Here is a 15,332-nt window from a genome sequence, read left to right on the forward strand (position 1 = left end):
GTTCACGCTTCGGGCACGGCTTGACGGATATCTCCACGGCTTATGAACGCCGGCAGCCGACTCCATCAAGCTTGACACTGATGAACTGAGAGCCCTCGACCAATCGGCATGAAGCTCGGCTTCGACTCCACAGAGCTCTATTTAAACAATCGCTGGGGAGCTCTGGCACCTTCAAGGTGTTGAACCATCGAATGCACAGACCATGCGCAAGGTCCTGAAGTCGTCCTTTTCCTTGCCCGAGATCTCAATTTCATCCCCTCACAATTTCCTACTCCGCAACACCCGACACGTCCGCCGCAACGTCATTGCGTGCGACGTGCTGTCATGGGAAAGATGGCCTTCTCAGCTAGTTGCCCCATTTCTCCCTTTTTCGGCTTGGAACTTCCTTTGCAAGCTGGTGCTCGCTGAATAGCTTTATCCAGGCACAAGGTCGAGCTGCTTGTCCTCCACGTGGATGGTCCTGTGACTATTCATGGCTTTTGTGGAGTTACAGAGGTTCCTTCAACTCGTTTGCTGCTCGGGTGTCCCTACGGCTTTTTTGCGCCATCCCCTGTCGATCACCTTTGTCATATATCGATCTTCCCCTTGTCAGAAAGCGAGTCCCTATGACGAACATACTGCATTCGACTTTTTTGCAGTCATGGAGTCGACGGCCTCTATCACTCGAGGGACGTGATCAGAGACCAAGGAAGCACACGGTCAGAGAGGTCTTCTCAGGTTGTTTGCGCGCGCGCTGCTGCTGTCCGCAAATGAAATTTCATCTGATGAGCAAATATGTCCTTGGTTGGAGCTTCTCGCTTGGCCTTTCAGCGGCCAAACTTCTTTTGGTGGACATCACCACTTTCAACCGCCAATCCAATAGCTTGGTACGGCTGATCTGCGTTGTATGCCTGCTCATTCGACAGGGGGCATATTCCAGTGTGCAAAGCGTAAGCCAACATCCACTTGTCAAGAGCGAACCTCGGACCGTCGACGGACGGTGAGGTCATGTACCTGACATGGCGGGGAGATTGGGGCCGTGTATATATTCAATTCAGTGCCTCAATGATCAAAGTCCAGGGCCATAGAACTTCCGCCCTCGACAACAGCTCCACAGTCCCGGGAGACTTGATCTAACGCGGGGTTCTCCAAGATGAAGGCTTCTACCGTTTTTGCGCTCCACCTCTTCGCCGGTGCCCTCGCCGCGCCCACCAAGTCCACCCAAGAAAACAAGGAATACGATGTTCTCATTGCGCCCGGAGCTGACATCCCTGCCCTCCTGACGTCCATCAACCTACAACTGAACCTTGATGACATCTTTGCTACGTTCAACAACTCCCATTTCCATGGTTTTAGTGGACCTATTACCAGCCAAGGAGCGGAGTCTTTGGCTGCACTGGACGACGTTTTGGCTGTCAGCGAGGTCATTACCATCCACGCAAATGATGTCCGTTCGAGTACACCCTGGGGTCTGCAGCGCATCTCTCAGTCAGGGACTGTGGACCAGAGTGGAAAATCTGCCACGGACAGGAGTTACACGTATGTTTGATATAACCGATAGGGATGAGCAATGGCTGACACATCTCAAGATACACGTACTCTGACTCAAATTTGGGAAGCGGTGTTGACGTCTTTGTCCTCGATACTGGTATCCTGACATCGCATACCGAGTTTGGAGGACGTGCGTCCATGGGGTATGTTCTAACCCGCTCTTCAATTGCCCAACATACGCTGACCCGCAAGTAGATACTCTTACTTCCCGTCCGATGCCGACGGCAACGGCCATGGTACGCACTGCGCAGGCGTCATTGGCGGCTCTACTGTCGGCGTAGCCTCAAACGCCAACATCATCGGCGTGAAGATCCTCGAGGACAGTGGATCTGGCTCTTCATCTGGTCTTCTCGCTGGCCTTGACTACGTGTCTGGAAAGATCTCGTCCGGGGCCAGCAGCGTGGGCTCCGTCATCAACATGTCTCTCGCTTTCGGCGGCACGTCCACCGCTGTCGAGACTGCTCTCAAGAAACTCATGGCCGCAGGTGTTCACGCAGTCGTATGTCAACACTCGACCACTAACAGGTATTGGACCTTTTCTGACATGTTCATAGGGCGCCTCTGGAAACAACGCTGCCGACGCTTGCACTTACAGCCCCTCCAACATGGGCGGCGACAACACAGCCCTGAACACTGTTGGCGCCATGAACATTGGCGACTCTATCTCCTCCTTCTCCAACACCGGGTCCTGCGTCGACTTTTACGCTCCCGGTGAGGGTGTCGTGTCGGCCTACAACAACGGCGACGACGCGTACGTCATCATGTCGGGAACCTCGATGGCGACACCGCACGTCGCTGGTCTGATTGCGTACTACCTGGCCGAGGACAGCAGCCCGAAGGCCCCAGCTGACATGAAGGCTTTCTTGAAGAAGAAGGCTGCCAGTGGACTGGGGACGACTGATGACAAGACTTATGTCGCAGGAGGGCAGCTGTTGATTGCGAATAATGGTGGCAACTGAGGTGACTTTAATACCCGGATCCTAATGGATAATAATTGCAGTATCCTGCGAAGCAGCCATATACTTTTCGTCCTTTTCTTTTGGATTTACCAACAATGGCCTTGCTCCGAGGCCAACTGCTCGACGCGTGGCAGCTGTGGGCGCGAGCCGTCAGTAGTGGGATCAGAAATGACCCTGAGCTCCACAATCAATGCGGTGTCTTGGGGTTGCAGTCGCAGCCCTGCTCCGACCAAAGAAATGCATGAACTACAGGGTTCCTCAATTCGACTCGAAAGATGCCTCGATAGCTTCACCGATGAGCCCTGATGTTACGCCGTTCGGGATCAATGGTGTCACAAATTGACGTGTCGCTTTATGCAGCGAGCAGAAACTGTCTTACTTCACGATCTGGGGCTTCGTAACCTATGTGGGGACCGGGAGCATTGAGACCACGCATTTTCTTTATCGACTCTACTCCATTGTATGTATTCACCAGTGGTCGATTAATCCGGCTTGACCGCTCTAGAGCCCCACAACAGATTTTTGCCAACAAGTTTGAGATCCAGTACGGTCTTTTATCCATTTCAACGTTTTGAACTGGCTCTGAGGTCACTTACGACACTTAGGCGTCTTCAATATGGACAGACATAGCAATAAAGTCGGCTCCTGGTTCAAGAGCTGGGTCCATCCATCAAGCGAGGTCATGGAGCGGGACAAAGAGAAGGCCGAGACAAGAATCGAGTCGGGAAATGAGAGCTACCACGACCAGGAAAACGAGGATGCCCAAAGCAGGCACAGTGGCCCAGGACCAGCACAGTGGCATTAGGATGCTCTCTCTCCGGTCGCATCTGCCCCCACCGTGTACCTTTCTGAACGGCATAAGCAGCTCGTCCAGGATGTACCCTCGCACGGGCCCTCTTTTTCTCTCCAGAAAACCGAGTCAGTCTTCTCTGCTGCCAGTGAAAAGACAGTCGTGTCCGATGCCAAGATAAAGACAGACTTGTGTCCATTACCGGCGGAAAAATTTGGACTATACTCCAAACCGCCCGAGCTTTTTTGCTGAAAAAGCACTTGACAGAACTGCGCTCCCTGGACGACCCTGATTTCAAATGGCAGAATTCGATACGCGAAGGAGATGCGATCTGCACCATAGCAGACGCTACCTGCAGGTACATCAGAGATGTTGCTGAACCAGAAAAAGAATTTCATGACATTCGAAGACTCCAAGAGGCCCTATTTTTATTCATACGCTTTGCAGTACTGGTTCCGACATTCGTACGAGTGCACCCATCGGTTCCGTAGAGACATCGATCCCCTCATGGACTGGGTTCGTCGTCGGATTCCCGAGGCCGAGCTTCAAAGGATCGCTGTCAATCAATGGCCTCATGCCCTCAGGGCCATCATCTAAGACGAGAGTCAAGTATCAGGATTCTCGGAATCATCACTTGGATGAAGGAGGAGGAAATGGTATACTTCATCAACACATCTATCAGCTTTTCAATCAGGAGTCCCTCGCAGAAATGATTCTGGCTTTCCTCCAGTAGTTTATCTTCTCCATCAAAGGCTCTTCGCCTGTTGCATGGGCCATCAGCAATGCACAGAGAAAGAATGAGCTAGCAGGCTTGCGGTCTTGAAACCATGCAAATATTCCCTCTATTTACCGCCATCAATGACAGTCAGCCACGCACGCCAGAGTGAATCAAAGCAGGAAAGATTACAGAGCAGGAGGCGAGAGGCGAAACCAAGAGACAAGAAATAAAAGTGGTCACAGGTGTGGCATGGCCCTTCGGATCTTCCGACAACAGAAGTGCTCCAAGGTCCACTCCTCCTCGCGCAGCAGCAATGGGCCTATGCTGTCCGTTTCCCGGGGATCGACATGCCGAAAGATCTCTTGGAGATACAGCCTGCTTCCGAATGGCGAAAGTCTGTTCTCCACGCTTTCCCAAAGTATTGGCTAAGATTTCATGCCGCTTCTGGATGGGAATCCAGAGGTTCAGTGCTCGACCAGATGGCTTGACACCGAAGACGATTGGCAGGCAGGCCGGGGATTTTCCTTGGAAATGATGGAGCAGTCAAGGATTGCACACTTCTTTCGAAGACCCAGCTCCGTGCCCTATCCCAAAATCTGGATCTGGATTAGCAGACTTCTTGTGCATCAGCCTGTGGATTACGAGGGAAATCCGAGCTCCTTGACTCGCAGCGAAGAGGAAGCATTTAGGCCGTACGTGTCATGCGTAGGTGGAGAGAAGGAGCAGTCTACGTTTTGCACGCAGAGTCCGATGTTATGTGTGCTATGACTTTCAGCATCAATATTGTTGTAATTTGATGGCGATGAATGGTTCATTGATTGTGAGGCTATGGGAGCACTAAAATACAGCTACGGCTTATCACCGAATTGTCCAGTCCACCAATTAGGACGTGCCGTTAGGCGCGTGCCGCCAATCTCTCCCCTATTCTGCAGTCATCTCTTGCATAGCCCCTAAAGATTTTCATCGACGTGCGAAGACCAAATCTCCTTCTACTGTACACGAGTAACATTCTGGCTGCGTGGGCGTTTGAGATTCCGAACTTTGGCCAAATAATTTCCGCCTTCTTCCTCCAGACGCAGGATCCAACGATGTCGAGTGACTGGGAGTCGTTGAGGCGCCATCACTCGTTGTTTGGGTGTTGCGTCAAGCGCCTGTTTCATCATGACTGCAAGCATGTGCGGCACGACCGAAGGCAGAGCGGCAGTGGACAGAAACTTGCGACTATCAAGTCTCCGGAATTCTCTGTTTTCAACCAGGAAAACGTTACGCTTGCTAACGGTGGGTCCAAGACCGATGAGCCCAAGATGGATGGCTCGAAAGCCGATTACCCAAAAACGACAAATCTCTGGAATCAAGCATACGAAGGACTGAAAACAACCCAAAAAGACCTTGTCATTGGATTCGAAGAGATCATATCCGATGAGTCTCGCCCCAAGGGTAAGACTTTTTCTGTCGCACTGCCGTGGAACTCGTGTAATGATTGGAAAAATCAGAACAAAATTCCGATTTAGGCCGAGATATACCTGCTTCCGAGCACTCCGAAAACATCAATTCTCAACTTTCCCGCGTTATTGATCGCAAGCTCAAGGAGCTTGAACACCTGAAATGGCAGGATGGGCTTCCTGGAGGTGTTCAAAGTGCCGTCAAAGTTGCCAAATCGGTGTCTGGTATTGTTGCCAAAGCGATCGAGAAATCATTGGAAGCTTCTCTAGCTTGGTCTGCCATTACACTCTGCCTGCCTCTCTTAACGAGTCTTGGGGAGTCCGCAACAGAATTCCATACAGGGCTTGGTTACATTGCGGCTCGTATGGAGTATTTCGCCGCTCTTGGGAGAAATGTTTCCGAATTCAAGCTCTCGGAACCAGAGAAACTCAGGAATAGCTCTCTAGAGCTGCAAGTACTGGATATGTACACCAGTGTCTTGGAATTCCAGCTCCATAGTGTTTGTCGGCTTAACAGGTATGCATAACTGTCGTTTCAGCTAACCCTGAGTGATGGCAAGCTGATACTTGATGTCATCAGGAACCGTATCTTGAATGCTACGCGGGACATGGCGGATTGGGACAACTGGGCCGACAAGCTTTCGTCAATCCAAGAGAAAGAAACCAAACTGCGGAACGTAGCCGATAGTATTGGATGGGACATATCGCGCGAATACCTCAGCGAGATCAATGAGAAGCTGAATGACTACTTCTACCAGCTTCTAGACATCGGGGAAAAACAGCTAGAGGCCACTAAAGAGCTCGGAATCGCCGCGTCCAAAAGCCTTCAAGTCTCACTGACCAAAGAGCAAAGGGAGTGCCTCAGCACTTTTGCAAGGTTGACTACGAAGGATATAAGTCTGCAGTCCCCGACCGTATTCCTGGAACTTGCGAATGGTTCGAGGATGACCCTCAATTTCACCACTGGCTGGACAAGAAATCGAGGTTCTTAATGATCTCCGCTGGGCCCGGTTGCGGTAAATCAGTCCTCACGAAGTACTTGATTGAATCAGTACTCCCAAGAGCGAAGGGGGCAACGATTTGTTATTTCTTTTTCAGAGATGGCCAAAAGGAGACTATCGAGTCAGCCAGCGCCCTTTGCGCACTCGTATATCACCTTCTTACCGCTAAGCCGGAGCTGGTAAATGATGCTATGGATGCTTTCAATAGCAGATGAAAAGTTCTTGCGGGGCAATCAACAGCACTGCGGAATATCATTCAGGCGGCCACTGCGGACGAGACTTGTGAGGATGTCATCTTCGTGTTCGACGCTCTCGATGAATGCGGCGACGAAAGTCGCAGTGATCTGCAGAGTAAGCTACAACATCATTTCCAGAGTTCTCAAAACACGTCCCGCGTACGGTTTCTCTGCACTAGTCGACACTACGACGAGATTGTTTCACATTTCGAGTTCCCAGGTGCTTCAGCGATCAAATACGATGAATCATACAAGATTGGAGAGGACGTCAAGCGTGTGATCAGTCACAAGGTTAAGGTAAGCAGGCTTTCAGAAGAAGCGTTTGCTCAAAAGCTAACCAGCCTTCTACAGGAATTAAAGTTGAAGACCGATCTTTCCCGTTACCTTGAGGACCGGCTATTGGAGGTAGAAAACCACACTTAACTCTGGGTGCACCTCATTTTCGACTTTCTCAATCCACCACCGGGACAACAAATCGAACCACTTAAAAGATCAAAGTCTGGTATCGACGAGCGACTGGAAAATCTCCCGAAGACTGTCTATGATGCTTACGAGAAGCTGCTCTCCAGATCGACAAATCAAGTCAAGCTTCGCAAGGCGCTGTGCATCATCCTTGCTGCGGACAGAATACCTACCGTTTCTGATATGAACGTTGCCATGGAAGTGGAGGAAACGATGACATCCCTGGATTGCGAAGACGACGAGAGCTTCGAAAAACGCTTGCGAAGCTGGAGCGGTCTTTTCATATCGATCATCGGCAAAAGGGTGTATATTTTGCATCAGACGGCTCGAGAATTCCTGCTCAGGGAAGACGGAGCTATTCCGAGCTCGCTGTGGCGTCATTCAATCAGTGAGGAACAAGCCCACCGTGTCATATTGACAAGTGTTGTCGACTATTGTACGCACATGGCAGATCATGCCGAGCAGTACCCTAAAGATTCGTTTCTCCGCCGTGGAGGATTATCTTTCTACCAAAGTTTCTTGTGCCATGGTCAATGACAAAGTTTTGCCGCGTTTACCGAAAGATTACCCTTGGATCGACTGCATCGATACGTTTCCTGAGGATACGTTGCGTCGAAGCATGTTTCTAAGCACATATTCTCTGCAACACTTTCTGAAACGCTTATTGTGGGAGGGATTTTTACCAGTCTCATACGAAGGTGATCTCAATGACCAGAAATCTTATGTACAAGTAACGCAGGAATGCGGGATGAGTGAAGAAGAACTCCAGGAGTTGTTGCAAGACTGAGAACAAAAGCCAGCGCAACCAAAGGGGAGAGGAAGACAAGAATGAACTTTTTTTTCAAGAATTTTAGTGCACAAGTCAGGCCAGAAAAGCATCGCACATGACTTGATTCAATGCAGCTCGCCTCGCACCGCTCTCAAGGCCACCAGATCACTCAACACCCTTTTCACACACTGACTGATTTGTACCTCAATCCGCATGCCCTCAGCTCAGGGTGGTCTGCAATGCAATGCAACGCAATTTCAGTGTCTTACTGCAATGATTATACAGTGCGACGCACATCAGACAAGTGCTTTGCGCAACGTGCAGTGCACATCGCATCTACTCGCCTTTACTGATTGCAGTCACAGGACACCGCCGAGCAGAATCGCCTGAAGATATCCATCTATCAAGGCAAGCAAAAGCAAGCAAAAAGCGGCTCCAAAATACGCCCCAAATCGCTTCACAGTCGCACAAAAACCGCGTGGCAGAATAAACCCAGCATTTCAGCCAACATACCCGATTTCCCCTTGTTGCAAAAATGCGTCTGCATCGATCGCAGTGCTTTACATTGCGCCATGATTTGATGGAAGAGATATCTATCGCGTTGCGGAATGCCCTGCTTAAGCCTTTTGCTTCTAATCACACACCTCTGGCATTATTTCCGCCTCGCCCCTATCCGTACGTTCACGCCCGCACGCAGCCACCACCCGCCTTTCCTTTCCTTTCCTTTCCTTTCCTTTCCTTCCCTTCCCTTCCCTCTCCTCTCCACCTCCACCTCCGCGTCCGCAAAACTCAACAAACCCACAATCTCCCTCACTCTGCCCAAAAACGACACCTGCCTACCATCGACCATCAAGCATCCGTACAGCACCGCACAAGCGAGCTGCATCCATTCATTGGATTCGCGACGCGCAATTGCATTGCATTGCCTCGGCCAGCGTTGGGAGATTCACTTGCTACGGGGGTGGGAGAGCAAGGTGATGGACAGGCGAAGAGGTGCGTGTGATGAGAGGGAAGGACGAGCTGAATGGAAGCGCGGGCAGCATCGACGAGCAAGCGCCCAAGAGCAGGAGAAAGGAAGCGTACATCTGTTGTGTAGTATATACCTCTCGAACCCATTCGAACACGCCTTTCCGTCCTATCCATCCTATCCATCCAACAAACGAACAACCCGTGCATCTTCCCCACCATAACGCCAAAACGCCACGCCATCAATTCTTCTCCCCTTTCCCGGCTAAATCTTATACACAACCCCCTCACTCCACATAATCATATTCTTCTCGCTCATGGCCGTCAACGCCGCCTTGGCCTCCCGCATATCGAACGGCCCTGTACCGTCCAAGATGGTATTGACGCGCGCATTGACGGCCGCAACGAGAGGCTCGACATCTGCCGCGTCGTTGGCGAAGAGCGGGCCATCGATGAGCTGGCCCAGCGCGCTCTGGAAAAGCGTGAGGCGCTCGGGCGAGATGCCGTCGTGTTGTGATGCCGCCGCGGTGGTGCTGTTGGATTGGGATTGGGACTGCGATTGTGAGTCCAGCAGCTGCGATGCGGGCTGCGACGACGCCATCGACAGTTGCGACGACTGCTGCTGTTGAGCGCTGCTGCGCGTGCGCTGCGTTCGCGGCGTCGCACTGCTGTACAGCTGTTCTTCGTCGTCGCCATTTGCCATAGCAGTCGCCGTGCCGTTGGTGGCGGCACGCGTGCTGCGCGTGTTGGGCCCCCCGCGGCGCGTCGTGCGAGGCGTGGGGCCTGCCGCCGTCTGCTGGCTGTCTTCGGCGTCGTCGTCCGACGAGTCACCCGAGTCTGTCGACATGGCGTCAGGCTCGCGTGTGATGCGGCGGCGCTTGCGGCGCTCATCCTCGACGACCTCCTTGAACAGGGCGAAGCGCAGGATCGACTCGGCGACCTCGGCGTCCTTTTGCTCGACGCGGTTGGAGAGGCGCGCCTTGGCGTGTGCGGTTGCGAGACGGATCAGGGTTTCGAGGGTACGCGCCGTCATGGGCGAAGTCTTGCGCTGGTTGCTCTCCATTTCGTCATTGCGGAGTGCCGAGTAAGTCGACACGATGTGGTTGGCAGCCCCAGCAGTGAGGACGGGCTTGACACGCGATTTGGCGTATTGGACGTACTTTTTGACAAACGGGATGCTCAAAACCTCGACTCTGCGACGAGAGCCACGACCAACAGTCACCGTGACGCCGGCGTGCAGCATGACGTTGAACTTTTCGTAAACCTCGGTCGGCTTGTTGGCATCGGCACCCTCGTCAAGACCGACTCCCAGCATCTGCGTGCCCTGCTCGCGCACAGGGGCTCCCTCTTCCGTGCCAGGTTGCCTGTAGCGGTGCATACGCAGGACGTGCTCCGACACTTGCCGATCCCTGACGTCTTCAATGTCATCCGTCACAACAAACAGCAAATCGAAACGAGAGAGAAGAGAGTCTGGCAGGGCAATGTTGCGGTGCGGATCCTTGTGGGGGTCGTATTGTCCAAAGATGGGGTTGGCAGCTGCAATGACACTGCAGCGGGCGTTGAGCGAGGTGTGGATACCGGCTTTGGCGATTGTGACGGTCTGCTGTTCCATGACTTCGTGAATTGCCACGCGGTCGACGTCGCTCATCTTGTCGAACTCGTCGATGCAAACCACGCCACGGTCGGCCAAAACCATGGCACCAGCTTCGAGACGACGCTCCCCAGTCTCCTTGTCCGTCGTCACTGCCGCGGTCAAACCAACACCAGAAGATCCCCGACCAGTGGTGGCAATGGCTAGCGGAGCAATGTTGTGGACGAAGCGCAAAAGCTGCGACTTGGCCGTCGACGGATCACCAACCATGAGAATGTTGATGTCTCCCCTTAAGTGGGTTCCGTTTTCGAGATTCTTTTCCATACCGCCCAGCAGCATGAGAAGAATGGCCTTTTTGATGTAGTCGTGACCGTAAATACTGGGCGCTAGCGATTGCGACAGCAGATCGAAGACCTTTCTTTCCTTGGAAATTTTGTTGATGTTGCGGACATCGGTGTCGGTGATCGTAGCCTGAGCAATACCGCCGCCGGATTTTGAGGAGAGGAGGATAACGTTATTGGCGAGGATGAGGGTGCGGAAGGTGGAGCTGTTGTTGCTGGCATTACGGTTTCCGAGCGATCTGTAGATGCCGACAAGCTGGATCCTGTCACCAGGCTTGACCCGGTCGACGAGGTCGTCGTCCATGATGACATCGACGCCGCGCGGCAGCTGGCCCGCAGGCGCCCGCTCCGGCATTTCTTGAATCGAGATGGTTTGGTGGTCGCGGTACACACTGTAGCCATACTCGGTCACCAGAGGGTTTCCCTCGTCGTCCTCGGTGGGGTAGACTGCGGTGCTTGCTGCGCCCGTGGTCATTGTTGCATCGCGGTATTCCCGGAATTGAAACACATTCTTCGCGTCGTTCCAGTGTACACTCTTGACCACCTTTGGTCTCACTAAAGAGCATCTTGTGACGATACCTTCCAGCGAAACCATGTGGTTGAGGTGTTGCGAGCTAAGGGTGCGCGGGTTGCAAGAAAACTCTCCGAAGCTGCCGACGAACGCGCAGTAGTACATGACGTCCTCGTCGTCTTTGGAGGGCCTTGGGAGGGTCTGAACAATGTTCTTCAAGGCCTTGTCGAAGGCCATTGTCCAGTCGAAGGGCTCGTTGAGGAGGCTACGATTGTCAGACTTGATTCCAGCGCGGCGCAGAGGAAGCTTACCCGTCGGCCATTTCGCGATTGTGCGTCCGAATCTCATCCAGGCTGACCTACAAAAAGTCAGGATTGTATCCAAGATATCACGACAGGACGCGTACCGTCAGTCTCCGCTGTTGACGGTTGACCATGACAAGAATGTCGGCGCGGTAGCTGGTGCTGGTCAGCTCGTGTCCGTGGGACCAACGGAAAGATGGCGAACCTTCGCGCGCGAGGATCATCTGAGCCAGCGTTAGCAATCGATCTCCCAAAGGTGACACAAAGCGAGAGGCGTACTTGGATCCAAAAACTCCTCGGCAGCCCTGATGCGGTCGCGGACCGCCTCGTCTCTCAGCTCGTAGCCGTCCATGGCGATAGAGTCGGGTGTCCGTAAACAAAGCTGGGCGAATCCGGATGCGCAACGGAAAAGAAAAGAATTCGACCAATCGTGCGGCGGGTGGGGTATCAAAGGTGTGGTGGGTGTGGTGTGGAGTGGAGCGCACGGCGACAGACAGACGTCGATGTTTTTGAGGCGCTCGGCCGGAACGCGCTTGACGCGAGGAACGCGTCGCGCGGGCACCAACGCGCGTCGGCGGGCAGCGAATCAACCCGCCCCATTAGCTTTCCCGATTAGGCCGATGCCCGCCAAGCTCTACACTACTTTTCGCTGAAGTTTGAATGAAATACATTACCGAAGAGGGCGTGCCCTAGAATCAAGATTTCCTCCCAATCGACGCTTTCCAGTACTTCACCCAACGCCATATGCTAACCGTGCCAGAGTATCGAACAGGGGGATATAACCGAAACCACGTGCAATCCCGACATCGCCAGCTGTTGAACTTCTCAAATTGAACACATCAAAATTGAATGTCCTCGTATGCGGTCCTCAATACCTCGGTCCGCGTCTTCTGCATCTCGGGTGCAGAGCTTCCAACTTGTTCCAGAATTTCAATCACCCTCCGAATGTCATGCTTAGCCGCCACGAGGAGCGTCTCTTCGATCGGAGACTTGATTTGGTTTTGAAAGGGCGAGTCCGGTTGCTGCTGGATGGCGAGGAGCCGCGCCATCATCAACTGGGTAATGTCAGCAAAGAAGTCAACCCACAGCGTGTGGTACTCACAGCTTCTTCAAAAGCCCGGTGCTGAAACACCCACCACACTCCTGCGTCGACGCGCAAATGTTCCCAAAGATCAAAGAAAGCTTGAAGCGCCAGGCGAGCTTCCTCCAGCGCCCCTCGCACGTCGCACTTGACGCCTGCCGGCTCATTTGCATCAGCCAGCAGTAGCATCACACAATGGTGGAAGTTTGAGCGAAAGAACAGCTCCTGCTTGGCCTGACGCTGGTTGCTTGCAACAAAGTCGGCAGTGATGTCGTGCGTCAGACCCTTGGGAATGGTAGAGTAAAAAGACCGAAAAGACTGCAAGAGCGTGCTTTTCTCTCGCACCGAATTGGTCATGGGCCGGTTGAGAGAACGGGGTATACATATGCTTCCCTGGACGAGATTGGCCAGCTTCCACATCGTACGGATGTATTGCTTGTCGGAAATCTCGTGGGGTAGGTGAGGCATGGGCGGAGGCGCGATATTACTTATCCGCATCGGATTTGGGAAAGCATCTGAAGTGTCTCTTGCGCATCCGTTCATTTCGTGGTCTCCATCGGCCTCGTCTGTCAGGGACTCGACTTGCACGTCAGAGACCGTCGCTGTGGGTGGCAGCTTGATTAGGACGCATAGGAAGACTTGCTGAAACAGGACAGCCTGCCAGACCTTTCGCCGCTGCTGTTTTTCAAGGGCCGACGCGCGAGGGACAACGGTTTCTGGATCTCGATTAAGCCCTATGGCGAGACTTTGGTGTATTAGTACTCCACCAAAACTCCAGGCGTCCGAAGCTGAATTCTTGTTCATCAAGAAATAGTTGATGAGTACCATGGCCTGTATTGTCCGGAGTGATATGCGGCTAAGGTAGCCCGATATCCGAAGCGCTTGGTGTGCTGCCGACACATAAAACTCGGCAATCTGCGCACGCTCCGTTGCGTTTGGCATGGAGACGAATTGCGTGCCCATGGCGTAGACGACAAAATGCAAGGCCAAAAGCGCAGCATCAGCCTGGTACTTGTCTTCCTGGGGGAGTCCCCAAAAAGAGAGATAGTCGGCATCAAATTTGGGGCGATGAATCATCGGATAGACTGGATCCACGGCCTCAAAGTAGGAATTCACGAGAATGTCTGCTTGCTCCTTGCGAGGCAGCACGCTGACTACTTCTTGAAGCCCTCCCTTGCAGGTCCAATAATTCGAAAACGGATGCTCCGCGCCGACACCAAAAATCAGGGAAGGGGTGTGTTTGGTGTAGGGGACATTGGATAATAAATTATGCATGGAGGAGGCGTTGGACGACATTGACTGGCTCCGCTGTTGCTGTGGCCGCGAGAATTCCTGTCTCTCACGAAGGAAATCAGTATCAGTGAGGCCCAGCAACTCTATGGCCGGGTGCGTGCAGCCGTCCCATTCGTGGTCCACTATGATGGGCTCGAAGGATCTGATCGTGTAGGGGAAGATATGGACGGCCAGCGAATGGCTCGTGAGATGCTTATTCCAGTGAGCAAATCACGGCAGCAGAGATGGGGCGCCTGGAGGAAAGGGGGGCTGTAGACTGAACAATGAAAAACATGAATTACCTCTGAAGAGTTGGGCGTGACGACACCCAACAGCGCCCGGACTTGGGCCTTTTTGCGAGCCTTTGCAGCGGGACGACCGCCATTGCGCCTGGTGGGGTTGGTCAGTTGGCGGGTTGAAGCAAAGGAGGACACGTGCAAGTCATACTCGGCGGATCTGGCAATGAGGTTGGCGACTTCGGAATAATTGCACGTCGTCTGCCGCTTGACGCAAGCCAGACATTGCGGGCGGCCTCTGTCGCACTTGTACCAGAGTCAGCGAACGATTGACGGGTGACAGCAGGATCACGAGCCCCCACCTTGGTCTTTCTCTCGACACAACAGTCACAGCTCAGAGTAGGTTTATTGCGCTTCTGCTTTTTCTTGGGCGGGGGCGAAACGGACTGGTCCCCGGCAGCAGCGGTTGGCCGCTCAGACTGGTCTCGGTCTACGACTGGGTCGTTCCGACTCGCCGCGGACAGGTCCGCTCCGCCCAAGGCAGTGGAATCCATGGGGAGGAGCGGCGAGGATGGAGACGCGACTGGAGAGGACTCTGGTCGAGAGTGCGGGCTCTGCTCTGGGCGTCACGGGCCGATGACTTGCAGCAACCCAGCAGAAAACGGGGTGTCCGGCGCGACCCGAAGGCGGCGCTGCGCTGCATATGCCAGGACTCTCTGGGTTGATCGAGGGGTTCTTCAAAAGTATTTCTCCAGTCGTTGACTCGTCGCGCGGAGCTGGATGCGGCGCTGATCTCGAGGCTCTGCCCTCCTCCAAAGAGGCGCCGCCGGCTGAGCCGTGTCTTGTCGCTAACCCGACGAATGCCACTCAGCGGCCACTCTCCTCGATGAGCTAGCTCTAGGACGCCGCCTCCAGCCATATCAAGCCATCGCCGTCCAGCTCACGCCCAATCCAGGTCCTGCAACGCCGTTTCCACGAATTCTTGCTTGGGCCAAATATCCAAAGACTAGCTTCCGTCCGGATCGGGCTGTCTTGGATGCGACACGCTGGAGACTTCACCCTATCGAGAGGCTGACGACGTCGCTGACGGGCTTCGACAAGTCTGCCATAGAAGCAGGCGTTGGA

General features: G+C 53.4%; 4 protein-coding genes across 4 annotated transcripts; 2 read left to right on the top strand and 2 right to left on the bottom strand.

Moving 5' to 3' along the window:
* Positions 1–1,096: 1,096 nt before the first annotated feature.
* On the top strand, positions 1,097–2,747 carry IWZ02DRAFT_307554 (subtilisin-like protease). Its single transcript, XM_066764003.1, has 4 exons — positions 1,097–1,518; positions 1,569–1,673; positions 1,726–2,029; positions 2,085–2,747. The coding sequence occupies exons 1-4, from the start codon at positions 1,133–1,135 to the stop codon at positions 2,487–2,489; spliced, it is 1,200 nt and encodes a 399-aa protein (XP_066621004.1). The 5' UTR covers positions 1,097–1,132; the 3' UTR covers positions 2,490–2,747.
* A 2,222-nt stretch (positions 2,748–4,969) lies between these two features.
* IWZ02DRAFT_483035 (uncharacterized protein) lies at positions 4,970–7,675 on the top strand (the record flags this gene model as incomplete). Its single annotated transcript, XM_066769155.1, has 7 exons — positions 4,970–5,434; positions 5,491–5,956; positions 6,020–6,269; positions 6,293–6,619; positions 6,701–6,973; positions 7,028–7,081; positions 7,175–7,675. The coding sequence occupies exons 1-7, from the start codon at positions 5,086–5,088 to the stop codon at positions 7,673–7,675; spliced, it is 2,220 nt and encodes a 739-aa protein (XP_066621005.1). The 5' UTR covers positions 4,970–5,085.
* Positions 7,676–9,138: 1,463 nt separating this feature from the next.
* On the bottom strand, positions 9,139–11,970 carry IWZ02DRAFT_434377 (DNA replication licensing factor mcm3; the record flags this gene model as incomplete). The annotated part of the gene is made up of 4 exons (XM_066766357.1): positions 9,139–11,581; positions 11,628–11,674; positions 11,723–11,865; positions 11,898–11,970. 4 exons carry the CDS (start codon positions 11,968–11,970, stop codon positions 9,139–9,141), a joined length of 2,706 nt encoding a protein of 901 aa, XP_066621006.1.
* Positions 11,971–12,109: 139 nt separating this feature from the next.
* On the bottom strand, positions 12,110–14,761 carry IWZ02DRAFT_521951 (fungal-specific transcription factor domain-containing protein; the record flags this gene model as incomplete). The annotated part of the gene is made up of 4 exons (XM_066770809.1): positions 12,110–12,673; positions 12,721–14,184; positions 14,274–14,361; positions 14,406–14,761. 4 exons carry the CDS (start codon positions 14,759–14,761, stop codon positions 12,458–12,460), a joined length of 2,124 nt encoding a protein of 707 aa, XP_066621007.1. The 3' UTR covers positions 12,110–12,457.
* Between the last annotated feature and the right edge of the window lie 571 nt (positions 14,762–15,332).

This window comes from Phyllosticta citriasiana, assembly GCF_038021145.1.
Source record: "Phyllosticta citriasiana strain CBS 120426 chromosome Unknown IWZ02scaffold_9, whole genome shotgun sequence".
Classification (NCBI taxonomy): Eukaryota; Fungi; Ascomycota; class Dothideomycetes; order Botryosphaeriales; family Phyllostictaceae; genus Phyllosticta; species Phyllosticta citriasiana.

Bases quoted from the DNA above. Each gene is read 5' to 3' on its own strand.
- IWZ02DRAFT_307554 (XM_066764003.1), top strand. From the start codon at position 1,133: ATGAAGGCTTCTACCGTTTTTGCGCTCCACCTCTTCGCCGGTGCCCTC. The intron at 1,519-1,568 runs GTATGTTTGATA...ACACATCTCAAG, and splicing joins GCCACGGACAGGAGTTACAC to ATACACGTACTCTGACTCAA. The intron at 2,030-2,084 runs GTATGTCAACAC...ACATGTTCATAG, and splicing joins CCGCAGGTGTTCACGCAGTC to GGCGCCTCTGGAAACAACGC.